Source organism: Monodelphis domestica, chromosome X, assembly GCF_027887165.1.
Source record: "Monodelphis domestica isolate mMonDom1 chromosome X, mMonDom1.pri, whole genome shotgun sequence".
NCBI classification, from domain to species: domain Eukaryota; kingdom Metazoa; phylum Chordata; class Mammalia; order Didelphimorphia; family Didelphidae; genus Monodelphis; species Monodelphis domestica.
Genome location: NC_077235.1, coordinates 44,606,074 through 44,622,544, shown reverse-complemented (window position 1 = coordinate 44,622,544; position 16,471 = coordinate 44,606,074). Strand labels below are relative to the sequence as shown.

The window sequence follows — 16,471 nt, the reverse complement described above, 5'->3', positions numbered from 1 at the left end:
ACTTTAGCTTTGTCTGAGATCATGATTGCTACTCCTGCCTTTTTTGTCTCAGTTGCAGCCCAATAGATTCTGCTCCAGCATCTTACCTTTACACTGTGTGAATCTACCTGTCTCAAGTGTGTTTCAGTCTTCCCCTTTCAACCCCCTTATATTAATTCCCTTACCACCACCTCCCTTCTTATTCCCCTCTTACTATAGGAATTTTTGATCATCCTCCTGACCTCTCCTTCCCTTGTATTGTTCCCCTCCCCACCACCCCATTTTTATTTCCCCTCAATTTCTCTATAGAATTAGATATAATTCTATACTCCAGTGAATCTGGCTGTTCTTCCCTCTCTGAGCCAATTCCAATGAGAGTAAGTTTTAAGCATTACCTGTCACTAACCTCTTCCTACCTTCCACTGTATTGGTCTTCTCCCCGACTCCCACCCCCCTGTCCTTTATGTGATATATTTTACCCCAGTTTACTTCTCTTTTCCCATTTATCTTAGTATTAGCCTCTTTTTCACCCCTCGTTTTATATTTTTTTGATTCATCATCTGAAACAGCTTACTACCACCCCCTCTATGTATACTTCTTCTAACTACTATGATAATGATAACAATTTTTAAGAGTTACAGATATCATCTTTTCATATGGGATTATAAGTCATTTGACCTTATTGAAGTCCTTAAATTTTTTTTCTCTTTCTTATTACATATATACACACACATGCATGGATGTATATAGGTATATAGAGAAAAATATATACATACATAAATACTTTGTTTCCCCTGGCTAGACTACAAGATCCTTAAGAGCAGGGACTGTTTTCATTTTCTATTCCCAGCACATAAGGCAGTACTAGGCGCATAGTAGGTGCTTAATAAATAAAAGCTGGCCACTTGATCTGTATTGGGTTGGGGCTGATAAAACGGTCAATCCTCCTAAGGAGGTCAGAGAGCATTCTGGTAATTTCACAGTACTATTAAAAATATGTGAGCCCTATCGTACTTGTACTGTTTGCATTAGCATCATCTGTCCACTTTTCCATCCCTTCAAGTGCATTGGCCTTTATCAGCAAACTCTCTTGCTTGAATTGGAGGCAGGGGAACATTAGATATCTCCACTGCCCTTGAGAAATAGTTCAGCTGGTCCAGTCTTAAACAAAGAGCAAATATACCTATGAACCACTGAGGAGGTTTACCCACACCTTTAGGAATGGGGGCCTTGACAGCCAAAACCAAAACATTTCCCTTCCCACCCCCTGAGCACAGCTGGGAATCCTGTGTGCTACTATGAAAGGAGACCTGAATCTGGCTACAGATCTCATCTATCAGTGAAGTGCAGGGGAACCAGGCATCAGCTGAAGCTATGCCTCCATTAAGGAGAGCATCGATCTCCCAAAGCACCTAATAATTCATTGACTTTCATAGGATCCCTGATTTAGAAGGTGAAAGAAGATACCAGAGAGGTCTTCTACTCCAATATCCTCATCTGACAGAGGAGGAAATTAAGGCCCACAGAGTTGAAGTAACTTGCCTAGGGCCATATAGGAAGAATCATTGTGAAATCTGAACCCAGGTCCTCACACTCCCATTCCACATTTCCTCATAGTCCCTTGAAGCTAGAAGGACCTTGTCCAAAGTCATATTTTGGATTGTAAAGATCATAGGATGAAGGTTAAAGCTGAGGCTTTCTGATTCATCAGTGTTCTTGTCATTTCATCACATTGCCTCATCAAAGAGTGACATCTACTTGCCATTTGACCTTGGGAAACTTCAACTTCCCAGATCCTTGCTTTTCTCATCTGTCAAATGGGGATAATTGCCTTTACCTGGGATTCTCTGGACTATAGTAAAATAGCATACTAGTCTGCGAGTCCAGAAATCGGCTTCCATCATTGGGCAAGACTTTTCATGTTTCTGAGCTTCTGCCCCCCCTTAAGTTAAAAGAGAGGGTTAGCCAAAATAATGTTTGACATACTTCTGTATGGGCAACCTAACTCATCTCACAGGATAGTAGTGTGAGCCAGGTAGATAATGAATGGGAAGGTATTCTATAGAGGAAGATTCTGTTCAATGTGGGAACCCTTAAGGGGAGAGGGCAATGCTGAACACACACACACACACACACACACACACACACACACACACACACACACACACACATTTCAGGCCTTACAATGTCCTTTCCAGAACCCTCAGATCATACCTCTGCCCACTGATTAGCTCTGAGCTGGCTTCAGGCAGTGGAAGGGTTTGGAGGAGAAACTTGTTGGAATATGGAGGCTAAACCTCATGATGCTTCCTCCTAGGATCTCCAATCCCTGCATTTTCTTGCTATTCACAGTATTCTCCCCTTCAGGCTTGGAGAACAGTGACAAAACCAAGTAAGTCCATTATGGCCATTGCCCACTATTCCTCCTCTGCCTCAACAGGCTGGAGGCCAAATCCCAGAGCCCAGCCGTTTTAACTATTTACCAGAAGCAAATACATCTTCAGCTGTACTTTGGAACCATCTTTGAGCTCCCCTACTTGCACAATCGACAGACAAAGGTTGTGTGCTGCTGTCTGAACATGACTGGCCTCCTGTTCCTCCTGATCATCTGCTGCTCAGGGTATCTTTTTGGTGCTGAAGGTGCAGGTTAGTGTCTTGTTCAATTTCTTCTGGGCACAAGTATAAATGAACATCTAAGCTCTAGTAAAACTTAAAAATCATCTAGCCAAATTCCCTCAAGTGATGGAAGCAGAAACCAAGGCCCAGGGAGGGGGAGGTCAGGCTGTAGTGGAACGAGTTTTAGATTTGGAGTAAGAAATCCCAGGTTTAAGTCTTAGCTGTGTCACTGTCATATTGTATGGCCTTAGGTAACTCCTGTTCCTTCACTGGGCCTCAGTTTCCACCTTTATCAAAATAGATGATCTCTAAAGGTCCTTCCAGCTCAAATATTTTAAGATTCTGAGATTTGCCTCAGGACCCCAGACTTCAGGTCCAATTCTCTTTCCACTAGGCCCACACAGATTGTCTCTTTTACTTAGGCTTGGGCCTTAGAAACAAGATGTTCCTTACCTTTCAATTCAATAACCAAGTATTAATCACCTACTCAGTGCCAGGCTCTGTGTTAAGCTCTGAGGGTATAAAAAGAGGTAAAAGATACTCTCTGCCCTCAAGGAGCTTCTAATAAAATGGATTCTCTGTTATCTCCTAAATAGAAAAATGTTACAAGTGAAGAAACAGGCCACATAATCATTGATCTAGAGTTGAAAGGGACCATAGGGAACTATCTAGTCCAACTCCCTTTTTAAAAAGAGATTCAGTAACTTTCCTAAGGTCATACTGGAAGTAATCCTCAGGGTCAGGATTTGAACCTAGATCCTCAGATTTCAGAGGAAATCTTTCTACCATATAATGTTGCATACAAAAAAAGAGGAGATGGAACCTCTCACAAGTTAAGTGACTTACTCAGGGTCATAAAGCTAGTAACTGTCTGAGATGACAGTAAAACCAAGGTCTTACCTATCCTATATCCTATATAGACCTATATCTAACCACTACTACACACTGCCTCTAAGATCTAAATAGGGACTAGTCAGGACATGGAAAAAGCACTAATCTATCAAGGGCTACCTACATTTGGGCATCTAACGATAAAGACTGACATTTTTTAGAGCTTTGACGTTTATAAAACACTTCACCTAATATGATGGCACTTGAGCTTTGCAACAACTCCGAGATATAATACCTGCGCAATACTTTGGGCAACTAACTTCAACTCCCTGAGGCTCAGTTTCCTCATCTGTAAAACAACTGGCTTGGAGTAGATGATCTGCGGGGTCCTTTCTAGCTCTAGAGCTATGAGAAGTTTCTACATGTATTAAAAACCCTTACTTTCTGTCTTAGTAACAACTTTCAGACAGAAGGGCAAAGGCTAGACAAATGGGGTGAAGTGACTTGCCCAGAGTCACTTAGTAATATTCAAGGCCAGATTTGAACCCAATATCTCCTGACTCCAGGCCTGCCACTCTATCCAGTGAGCCACCTAGCTGCCCCTCTACAATAGTATACATAAGAAGTTATTCTCATCAAAAGCTCTAAAAGAGAGTTTTCTTGTTTCTAGCAGTCACTAATACTACTCTTCCACCCCCACCTACTCTATATTTATTTTGCTTTAATTATCTGAACACATTCTGTTCTCCATTCAATCAACTATAAGCTCCATGAAGTTGGAGACCACTGTATTTCTGTCTTTGCATCCCCAACATCTAGCAAAGCACCTGGTACACTGTAGATAGTTTGGCAAATATTTGCTGATTTGAACCGAACCTTGCAGATGAGGAAACCAAAGAAGAGAACTGAAAAGAAGGCCAAGGTCCCAAAACCAGAATCAGGATTGGAACCCAGGTCTCCCAGACTCCAAGCCCATCTGCCTCCTAGAGGTTTTTCCTAAGGTGTCCCCAAACAATCAAGAGAGGCCAGAGTCACGCAAGCCAACCTGCTGTACACTGTTTACAGGCAAACCCCTCCACCTTTCCAAGTCATTCAAGGTAATTGATAGGTGAACAGCTCCAAAAAGAAGGTCTAATTGCCTGCTACTATTTTTAAAATTTATCTTTTTCACTTGGAGTTTGTGGGTTGCAGTACGGCCATTTAACTTTTCATTAGAGCATCAAGATTTATCAGCCAACCCTATCGCCACTGTCACAGCTAGAAAGGAAGGCCTTTATCTGTCTCCAAGCTCTTGGAGTTGATATTTTAGGACTCTTTGTACTCAATAGAGATCTCATGGGGATGGAAGGAAGACTAAGAAGTGACTTAGGTGTTGGAGCATATTTTACAGGGATATTGGCAAGACAGCGTATGATCAACACAGGAAAGAGAAGACAGGAAGCCATGCCATTCAAGGATTTGGTAGAAAGAGCTACAGGCTTGGAATCAATGGCACTCAAAAAATCATTGTTAAGTATCTACTTAGTATCTATTTATTTGACAGTGCTAGAGGGAAGTTTACAAATCATCTGGTTCAAGTCACACATTTTACAGATGTGAAAATTGAGGCTCAGAGAATGGAAGTGAGTTAAATAAAGTCATTGCCTGCACACATCTGGTAGAAGAGCCAGAATTCTGGCCCAGGTCTTTTGACTCACTCTTTTCTACCAGGCACTGGATGTGAAAAGACAATATGAAACCAGACCCTAACTTCCAGGAATTATATATTACCTCCATACATATTAGTCAGAGCAGGATAGTTTGAGAAGGGAGAGAGAGATAACAGGGAATGAGGAATGGCTTGTGGAGGAAGGGTCAATTGAGAGGAACTAGAGATAAAGAGTAAATGCCTTTCAGGTATGTAGGATAGCCAATGCTAATATGACATGCATATAGAATCAGCCTTTTAATTTTATTCTATTTATGACTTTTATGTTTGTGATTCCTCCTAAGTAACAGGTTATAGTGTTTCATTTGGAGGCAGAGGTAAAATACCAACTTTATGGACATTAGCAAATTGAGCTGGAACACAGAGTACTGGAAAGGGAGAAATGTGAAGTCTGGAACAACAGGTTGAACTCTCCCTGGAGGGCTTTAAATACTATACTGAAGAATTTTTATTGTACCTAGAGGAAGGAGGGAGCCACCAAATATGTTTGAGCAGGGGAGCAGCACATTCGGACTTGTGCCTTAGAAAGATTATTTTAGTAGCTAGGTAGTAGGATAGATTGGAGAGGAGAAAGGGTACAAATGGAAGACCACATAGAAGGCTATTGCATTAGTCTGAGTGAGAAATCAAGAGAGACAAATCTAAGGTGGTGGCTCTGTGTGAGGAGAGAAAAGGAGATGAGTGGAAAAAAGATGTTGGGATGAAAAAGAACTGACAAGATTTTGCAACAAATTGGAAATCAATGGAGGAGAGGGAAGGCTTGAAGATGGTGACTAGAAGGGAATGTTTGGAGAAGGGGAAAGTTGAAGGGGGGAAATTATGAGTTACATTTCATTCAGGTTGAATGTGAGATGCCCAAAGGATCTTCAGGCAAAAACATCTAGTTGTCAGTTGGCAATAAAGGATAAGTGATAAGGAGAGAGATTAGACCTAGATACAGAACTTTAGGAGTCATCTGAATTGAGAATATCACTGAATTCATGGGAGCTTATGAGAGAGAGGGAGGTAGGAAGGAGAGAGGAGGAAGAAGAGGAAAATGATGATGGTGGTGCTGGTGATGAAGGAGAGAACCCAGCACAGAAACTTGGGGACATGGACAAAGGGAGATAGAAGGCAGTTGAAGATCCAGGAAAGGAGATCAAGAAGGAATAGATGGACAAATAGAAGAACAAGGAGAGAGTAGTGCCATGAAACCCAAGGGGCAGGAGACAGCTAGGTTGCTCACTGGATTGAGAGCCAGACCTAGAGACAGGAGGTCCTGGATTCAAATCTGGCCTCAGACACTTCCTAGTTGTGTGACCCTGAGCAAGTCACTTAACCACATTGCCTAGTCCCTAACACTCATCTGTGTTGGAACCAATACACAGAATTGATTCCAAGACAGAAGGTAAGGGCTTAAAAAAATAAGAGAAAACAGGAAGAAGGAGGTGGTTAATACTTTCAAAAGTTATAGAGGTCAGGAATATAAGACCTGTTTTGGGGGCATCATATTTAGCAGGTAAGAGATCACCAGGGAAGGAATAGAGACGATGGGAACCAGTTAAATTGGGGAAGAGAAAGCTAAGAGCTGAGGACTGTCATACAGGGTTGTCTTACCTTTATTAATGAAGGTATTTTTACACTAATTCTGGTTGGCCCTAGAGGTGGAAGTACTGCCAAGGAGTGGAAATTCTAGGGAAGTAGATTTCAGTCAAATATATCAAACAAATACCTTTGAGAAGCATTAAAATGGAATGGAAAATCTTGTGAGGTAGAGAGTTCTCCATCACTGGAGAACTTCAAGAGTAGGCCAGTTGCAAAAGATTTTGTAGAGAACATTCATGTTCAAGGTGGTAGTTCAGACTAGGTGCCTTTTGAGACCTCTTCAAACTATGGTTCTATGATCCCTTCCTCCTTTCTATCAATGTTTGATTAAACTTCTGATTCTGTGGATGGCGATTTAAATATTGTCGCATCAAATTGGAATATTGAAATCAATAGAGTAGAGCAAGCCTAATCAACACAATCTCTTGTGAAAGGCATATAAACTGGTAGCTATGGTGGTAAGGGTCCCACAACCTCTGACATTGGCCTGCCTACAAGACTAGAAATGGACTCTGGTGATGGCAAGGATGAAGCTACTGCTGATGTTATTCTACGGAGTTTTTGCTACCTGGCCCTTTGGTGGATTTTGTATCAAAGACTCCAAGTACTTTAGATCCCAATGTCCACTAGTACCTTCCTTTCCCCAGAGAGGCATATAACACCAACAGAGTAATGAAACTCCAGCAAGCTTCAGCATTCTGTCTCAGCAAGATGCCAATCTAGCTCTGGCAATCTCTTACATTCTAAAATACACAACTCAATTCCCACAGTGCAATGAGCTGGACCAAAATGAGACCAGAGGTCTAGTCTCTCCTCGCTTTCTTCTTCCTACAGTTAGCCTCAGAGTGAGAGAGATATTGGTACCCTGCTTTGGGCTACTGTAAGAGGCAACATCCTACCTACTCTGTGGGTCCACTGTCTCACTCCTTGAATTGTGGCAACAGTTAAGAGCTCAAATAAGGGACCTCCAAAAGATCTTGGAACGTTCATCTAGTGGATTTCTAGAGTTTTCAGATGCTTTCTTCTTATGAAGAACTAGAGTCTCACCTCCAGGTATCTTCTAGAGTTCAAGATGTTAATTAGACGTATTTTTAACTCCCTGCATCCTCCCTCGATACGGTCTTCCTCTGATACCTTACTGGAATGTGGAAGAGACAGCTAGGTTCTCAAAGAAGAGGACAAGCTCAAGATCTGGTTGGGTTTGCCAAACCAGAAATGATTCTAGTATGATCCCAGAGATGCCAATGGACTATGAGTCTTGTCTAGGGATCAAATCAATTCAACAAATATTTATTAAGCATCTATTATGTACCAGGCACTGTGCAAGGTACTGGGGGACAAAAACAAAAAGAAAACAGTCACTACCCTCAGGAAGTTTACATTCTACCAGGGAGAAAACAAGTCATATACACATAAGCCATTATACAAGAATGCAAAATAAGAAAAAAACAAAGTAATCATGGGAAAAAAGAATAACAACAAAAGGAATCCAGAAAAGCCTTGTGTAAAAGATGGCACTTGAATTGAGCCCAGAAGATAGCTAGGGATTCCAAGCAGCAGAGATGATAAGGGAGCTCATTTCAGGCAGGGCAAAAAGCCTGTGCAAAGGTTGGGAGGTGGGAGTTGATGAGGAACAGATACTCCCATTTGGCCAGAACACAGATCATGTGAACAGGAGTAGTATTCTGGAGTAAAGTTCTGGAAAGATATGTTGGAGTCAGATTGCGAAGAGCTTTAAATACCAAGTATGGGAATTTTTATTTTATCCTAGCAGAAATAGGGAGCAACTGATATTTGTTGAGCACAGAAGCGGCATGGTTAGACCTGTGTTAGATGAAATAGCAACAAGGTAACTGCACAGAAGAGGAATTGGAAAGGGGCCCAATCTACTCCCATTGAGGCTCAGCCCCAGAGGACTGGGCCAGTAGATAATGAATTGTTCCAACCACAACAACACATGCATTCCATTTATTAAAAGGATCATAATCAGCGTCTATAGTGATGGTACTCACAGCAAGGAAATGTTTGTCTCGATGTCTTAACATCTATCCAACTATCTATCAGTTCTTAACCAAGAACTCAATGTACTAAGATTAAAGAGACCCAAGTATAATAGTTCCTAAGCCTAGAAAAGTGCTCAGGGAATCCTGATGCAGGGAACCTTCTCCACCTAAAAGCCAATATTGACAAGAGAGACAAGGGCCTGATCTGCAGTTGAAACTCCACCAAGCATCAGTCATTTTGAAATTGTGTGGCCAGAACATTCCCAAAAGACAAAATGATCTTCCTACATTCCAGATCTGACCATATCATCCTCTACTCAAACTGCAGTGGCTCCCTATCACCTTCAGGATAAAATATTTTTTAAATTGGCATTCAAAGCCTTTTGCAACCAACCTCCCCCCACCCCTGGCCTTTCCGGTCTCCTTATACCTTCTGCCCTCTATATACACTTCTGTCCAGTAAAAATGGTCTCCTTGTTGATGTTTAAACAATATAGTCCATCTTTTGACTTGGGATTTTCACTAGGTGGGTCTGGAATGCTCTCCCTCCTCACTTGTCTCCTGGCTTCCTTCAAGTCTCGGCTACAATTTCACTTTCTATATGAAGTCTTGCCCAATCCATTTCAAAGTGAATGCCTTCCTTCCGCTCAATCTTTCTAATTTATCATCCATATAGCATGTTTGCATACACTGTAGTTGTTCGCACGACTCTACCCCCATTAGATTATAAGCTCCTTGGACAAAGGTACCATCTTTTGCCTTTCTGTGTATAAACAGTGCCTAGTACAGTGTTGGCTCGATGACTGATTTCAGCTCCCTGGATTGCTCTCCTCAAGGTGATCAGCAAGGATTTGATGAGTGCTAATTTAAGGATTTCTTTTAACCCCAGGCTGAAAAAGAAAAACTGGGGGTCTTTTAGTACTATAAAGGCTCTGGTTCAAAGAAAAACTGAATTAAAATGCCCAAAGATGGGTCTCTAAGTTTCGCATGGGAAGGGGCTCATTCTGGGCTCCCTTTGAGTATTAATGGCAAATTAGCTTGGGGCTCACCTGGAGTGAAAAGAAAGCTATTCTTGGACTACTCTTTCCTGACCTTGATTATCTTACGCCTATCGTATGCTTATTGGTTTTAATTTCAGTTTTTCTTGACCATGAAAATGCCACCAAGATTCTTAATCGGCCAAAGAGGTATAATTCAGGTAAACTGGAAGAATTTGTTCAAGGAAACCTTGAAAGAGAATGCAAAGAAGAAAAATGTAGTTTTGAAGAAGCTCGAGAAGTTTTTGAAAACACAGAAAAGGCGGTAAGTATTTCCCACTAGCATCTTCTTCCCATTCTTCATTATGGTTTGCATTTGCTCGTAGGTGCTCACAGTAGATGAGGGAGAAGAAAAGAGCTGAAAAACCACATGCCAGGGCAATATTGATGATGGAATTTGGTTGATTTCCAATATGATTGATTAGTTAGGTCAAAAGAAAGACAACCATATTTCAAAACATTTTTATTTTCATTTTTTTAATTAAAATCCTCACCTTCCATCTTGGAGTCAATACTGTGTATTGGCTCCAAGACAGAAGAGTGGTAAGGGCTAGGCAATGGGAGTTAAGTGACTTGCCCAGGTTCACACAGCTGGGAAGTGTCTGAGGCCAGATTGGAACCTAGGACCTCCCATCTCTAGGCCTGGCTGTCCATCCACTGAGCCACCCAGCTGCCCCCTCAAAACATTTTTAATTCACCAATCATGATCTCAAAGAAAAGACAATGAAATCTACTTTGCCAGGGGTATCCTAGTAAATGTTTACCAGATCTGTGAAAAGAATGTGTGCACAACAAACTTTTACATTTAATCTCATTTGAAACATAATTTTAATCACTTTCTTGAGTCTAAATAGATCAATGAAAGAACTAATCAAGATGTGATTTGTAGCGTTTGATGATTCCCAAAGTATAAACTGAGGAACTGGTTCTCAAGATCTGGTATGGCCTAGCTCCAGCTTATCTCCCCCACCTCCAATTCAGGGGTTAGAATGACATACGTTGTTAGGTGATATAGTCACTATTGCAGGAATCATTTTATATAAATTATTTCCTTTATTCCATGAGAGAGATCGATTTCATTTGAGGAATATACCCAGTTATAAATATAATTTGAAAACTAAAGGCATCAATAAAAGTTGTTTTAAATAGATAAGTGGCATCACCATTCATTTTCTTCTATTGTTTTCTTTTTTCTTCCCAGAATGAATTTTGGAATCAGTATGTGGGTAAGTATTGATTTCATTTCACTGTAAATAGATGTGACATCCATAAATGGCATCTGTCAAAAGGGATTGGGAATCACCGGCCTCATTCGTGCTATGACCCGGGTTTTGAGGCCCAGGCGCTTCCAGGAGGTCTCACTTGTGCTGGAAGTCTTCTGAAAGCTGAGACTGTGGCATCTGGCCAGATCATTGTGCTTACATCTCACTTAATCCTGGTCAGATGGGGGTATTATCATCCCCTTTTTCAGATGAGGAACACATAGGTACGAAAGGAGGAAGGTAGAACTCTGAGCACTTTTCACCCTTAAGTCCCATGCTTTTTTAACTCTGGCCTTGCTACATGCCCTCCTAGGAACCATTGCAACCTGGGCCAAGAGAAGGGGGCAGGCAGGGGAGGGCATGGCCATCACAAACTCAATGTTGCCATTCCTTGTCCAGTTCAGTAGTAATATAGTCAAATGACTATATGTGATGTACACTGTAGAATAATGTACAAAATATAAATAAGCATTTATTAAATGTCTAGCAGCTAGGTGGAACAGTGGATAGTGCTAGAACTGAGAGAGACTCCTTTTCCCAAATTAAAATTCTGCTTCAGACACTTATAAACTGTGTGACCTTGGGCAAGTCACTTAAAACTGCTTGCCTCAGTGTCCTCATCTGTAAAATGTATGTAAGTTGTGTATGACTTGAGCAAGTCACTTAATGTGTAGGTCACAGTTTCCTCAACTATAAAATGGAGTTAAATTATCACCCTTACCTCAAATGGTTACCGTGAAGGACAAATAAAAAGACAGCTTTGCAAACATTCAAGCGCTGGCTCTCATTACAATTGCTATTGCTCCTATGGCCATGGTCTTTCCCTTTAACCAAGGGAAGCCAAGTCCCTCACTCAAATGCAAAGCCTCAAGGCCCCATGACTCTGGCCTCAAGTCATGCCTTAGACACACACCTAGGAATTGTGGGACTTTGAGCTGGACACCTCAAGTCTCTCCATTTCAGGTTTCCTCCGCACTTCATGGAGCAGTAGATAGAGAGGGTTCTCACCCCAGTTCAGTTACTCATTAATTAGATGGGTGATCCTGTACTACCCTTGGAAGGTCAGGAATGACCTTGAGTCCTGCCTCAACTACCTACCAGCAATGAAACCTTGGCCAGGTCAACCAATCTTTTTCAGCCTCGGTTTGACTATCTGTAAAACTGAAGTAGAACTTGACAAAAGCTGACATTTGAATAGCACTTTGCAGCTTTCCTAGCATACATCATACACATTTCACTGGAGCTTTAGCACAACCCTCTGAGGTAGGTGCTACAGGTGCTCCATTTCACATATGAAGAAACTGAGGCTCAGAGAAAATAAAGTGACTTCACCTTGGCCACACAAGTACTAAGGGCCAACGATCAAATATATGAATTCAGATGTCTCCAAGACCAGCACTACACGCCCCACCCATGACCGAACAATGTCTGAATCATTCCCAAAGCTGTGGTGCAAAGCATTTGGAGATTGGAAGGAAGATCTGAGTTCTAGTTCTGCCTCTGACACCTACTAACTATATGACCAACCTCTCAATACTACTAGGCAACTGAGTCTCTAAGACTTTAGGTTACAGTTAACTTCTCTTCATTCATGGAGGGATATTTCCCACTGGGAGTTCCTTACACCAATGAAAACAGACATCCAGTCCCTATGCTTATCCCAATTACACAGGCAACATTGTAGAGGGAATAGAGAGATGGCCTCAGAGGCAGGAAGAACTGGGTTCAAGGACCACCTCTGAAACATACTGTCTGCCTAACCCTCAACAAATCATTTCATCTCTCAGTGTCCCTAGCCAACTGTCCAAGACTAGACATTTCAGGGCAAGTGGTAGAGGGAATTTTCTCACAAGGGAGTTCCCTCTAGCGATGTAAACACAAGCCTAGTCCCTATTCCCATTAGGATTAGGCACCCTCTTTCCCCAGCTCACTTTTCTCCTCTGTGAAATGAGGTGACTGGGCAAGCCAAGCTCCAAGGTCCCTTCCAGCTCTGACCATACATGACTCCATGACCGACTATCTGCAATCCAAACATGGTTTTTACAATAAAGACCAACTTAGCAGCCCTCACAATGAACGACTCCCTTGGCATGAGCTATCCCCCTGTCTTCTTGGATCCTTCTTAACCCTTAGCTCTGCCTAACCCTTTAGCAAACCCCAACAAGCCCTCAAAGGAAGACTGAAGGCAACAGGAAGTGACACTGGCTGCCAGGCTCTGTTTCAGCCAACGAGTAGCTGCAGAGCTGGCTCCAAGCCCAGGCCCTTCAGTGCAACATCCTCAATCATTCGGAGGAGGCAGCCTGCAATGTAAAGTGCTAGCAGAGTTTGTGTGGAAACAAGTGCCCAACATTAGCCAGAACCAGTGTTCACATGCAATCAAAAGAAATTAGAGTGTTTATGCAAACACGTTTTGGGACAAGCAACACGAGGGGAATGTGGGGGCGAGTAGGTTTCCCTGAAGAAGGAATGATAGTCTGTGTTAGGTCCACAGAGATTGGGCAAGCATCATAGCAAGAAAGGCTACTGGGCAACAGTGCTACTGCCAGCATGGCATCAGGAGCCATACGCAAAAGGCATAGAGATGAAAAGTAAAAGATGCTTAAGAACCCAGGGCAAACGGGGGGAGTAACATGTAATAGGGCTGAAAAGGCAGGGGAGAGACTAGAGAAGTCCTTGACTGCTAGGCACAAGTTTGAACTTTCCTTGGCAGGAAATGGGAAAACTCTGAAGATTTTGCAGCAGAGTTTTCAATGCCAAGAATAAAAGGGGAAAGACCTGGGCAAATCACAACTGTCTGTGCCTCAGGCTCCTCATCAGTAAAATGACAGGGGTGGACTAGATAGTATATGGGGTCCCTTCCAGCTCTAGACCTATGATCCTGTGTACAACAAGCTCTGGGCAAGTCCCTTCACTCCCATGGTAAAGAGATTAGACTAGATAAATTCTCAGGATTCTTCCAGCTTGAGATTTCAATCAGTTTCCTCATTTGTAAAGTGAGGAGGCAGGACAAAATGTTCTCTAAGGTCCCTTCCAGGAGGAAAGTCATGATCTTATAATCCCATGACTTATAAAGGAATGATAGTAGTACAAGCAGGTCATAATGTACTAGGGTAACAGCAATGGGACTAGAGGAAGCAGAGGAGAGAGGTGCTTGGCAGAGGAACAGGAAGAGGAAAGCTATAATACCCAGTAACTGAATGGGTACAAAAAACAGTGCTGAAGGAAGATTCAAAGATAACCCAATGTTTTGGCCATAGGAGATTCCACATAAAAGGATGCTAGAGGCAAAAATAGTTGAGCCAGAAGGAAGAGTAGGTTTAGGAAGAAAAATAATGAGCTCAGTTTGGGACATCAGTTTGTCATGTTGCCAAAACATCTTCATGGAGAAGTTCTGTAGGCATGTGGAAGGTTGGGTTGGAAGTTTGAACTTCCAGGGATAGAAACCAATTGGGAAGTGTCCTACTAAGGGGTGGTAGGTAAAGCCACAGGAGCAGAGGAGAGAATGTAGAGCAAAATGAAAGTTGAGGGGGAAACCACTGAGTCCCACCTATATTGTTGAGTTGAGAAAAATAGCAAGTCACTAATGAAGGATACAAAAAATAGTTGGAGAGGCAAATGGAGAATAGGACAATGAGATGGCTTAGAAATTAAGAGGAGAGAATATACAGAAGGAAGGATAGTCAACAGTACAAAATGCTGAGGCGAGATCAAGGAAGATGGGGCCAGAAAAAGACCACAGGATTTGACTATTAGACCTTTAGTGACCTTCAAGAACACTCAGAATAATGGTGGAGGCAGAAGCCACTTAGCAGTAAATAGGAGGAAAGATGGGACAAGGAACAGGATAAAAAAAGAAGGACCAAGGGAAGATTTTTATTTAGAACTAGAGAGATTAGAAAATGTAGACTGATAGGAAAGAGCCAGTGTAAAGGGAGAGATTCAATATGTATGAAGAAGGTATGGGTCCTAGAGCAGGGACCTAGAGAAAGGAGGGAGGATTTGGGATTGAGGGCATAGGTAGAGAGACTGGCCTTACTAAAAGTGGGAATATATATTCTGTGACTAGAAAGAAGGAGAGAGAAGGAGGTAAGGATTCTTAATTTTGAGGAATGGTAGTTACCCCTTTACTGATGAACTACTCTGCCCCTAGCCAAAATGATTCCTTACTGGACAGACATATATCATCTGAAGTCTTCCTATCTTGGTAGCAGCTGCCGGAGATTGTGTAACTATTGTGTACTCTTTAAGAATTCAAGACTATCCACCTTCAGAATGAGGTATCAGAAAAGGACTTTGGAAGAATATGAAGCAAGCTCTAATCAGATTGCTTGTCATTATGCTTCCTCCATCATCTTTATTTACTCCTTACCTTTCCTACTATCAACATCTTTATATTCATGGAAAGACCTTAAGTCTCAAGCAACTGAAGGTCTAAGTCTGTGGTGGTGAGCACATGGCACACATGCCAAATGGGGCACTCAAAGACCTCTCTGTGGGCATGCTTGCCATTGCCCCAACACAGAGTTCACCAGAATTCATTACAAGAAAGTCAGAGGGAAGCTAGGCCAGGATGCTCCCCTCCCCCTCTCCACTCATGCCTGAGGACATCACTTGCTCCTCTTAAAGCTTTGCTATCACTGGTCTAGGTGAAGGCACTGTGAACAAGCAATCACTACAAGATAAAGCAGCACTATGTAAAAATTGTGGCACTGGATTCAGTCTCAGAACACCAGAGGGAGGTCTAGGTATAGAGGAGGAGGTCTTGATTCTCTTTGAGCTCAAATATAAGGCCTTTCTGCATCCTTTACAGTATAAATAAAGCCTTGTGAACCAGAAAACTTGTAAGAAGATCTGGTGGTTACCCTTGGGAAAGTGTCAGATACTGAAGTATCCCTCCTATAACATTCTACTCTCATCCTCAGGATACATACAGTTCCAATCCAGGGCTTTTCTACCCTTTACGTGTTAGGGATTTCTCCTAGAAGTTCCCCAAATGTTAAGATTATTAATGCCTGAAGGTAACTAGCTTATATTTCACATCACCATTTCTGTCCTGGTACTGAGTGGAAGCTCCTCTCTGTACTTGGGAGCCTAAGGGGTAGAAGTAGGTTTTGTGGGTAGCTTCTCTGCTAATTCAGTGTATTATTATTTCTATCTCAAAGATGGTAATCAGTGCATGTCCAATCCCTGCTTAAATGGAGGTGTGTGCAAGGACGGAACCAATGCCTATGAGTGCTGGTGCCGAGGCGGATATGAAGGAAAGAACTGTGAAATAGGTAAGTCAATACTGTCCAGAATTGGTTCCTATTGAAAAACTATTCAACACACAAAATGGGCAAATACAACATTTGAATGCTCAGGATGTTGTTTTTTTCCCTTTATAACATATCTGCTTTCTAAAACATTTGATTCATTTGTAATGGTTATGACCTAATTGTCCCCACATTGTCA

The 16,471-nt window shown here is 42.0% G+C and overlaps 1 protein-coding gene across 1 annotated transcript in view; it reads left to right on the top strand.

Moving 5' to 3' along the window:
• Positions 1–2,476: 2,476 nt before the first annotated feature.
• F9 (coagulation factor IX) overlaps positions 2,477–16,471 on the top strand; it is a 46,715-nt gene continuing 32,720 nt past the window's right edge. The window contains exons 1-4 of the mRNA XM_007507365.2: positions 2,477–2,625; positions 9,860–10,023; positions 10,960–10,984; positions 16,183–16,296. Of these exons, the coding sequence (XP_007507427.1) occupies positions 2,559–2,625; positions 9,860–10,023; positions 10,960–10,984; positions 16,183–16,296 (370 nt within the window). The 5' untranslated portion in view covers positions 2,477–2,558. The remainder of the gene's footprint in view (positions 2,626–9,859; positions 10,024–10,959; positions 10,985–16,182; positions 16,297–16,471) is intronic.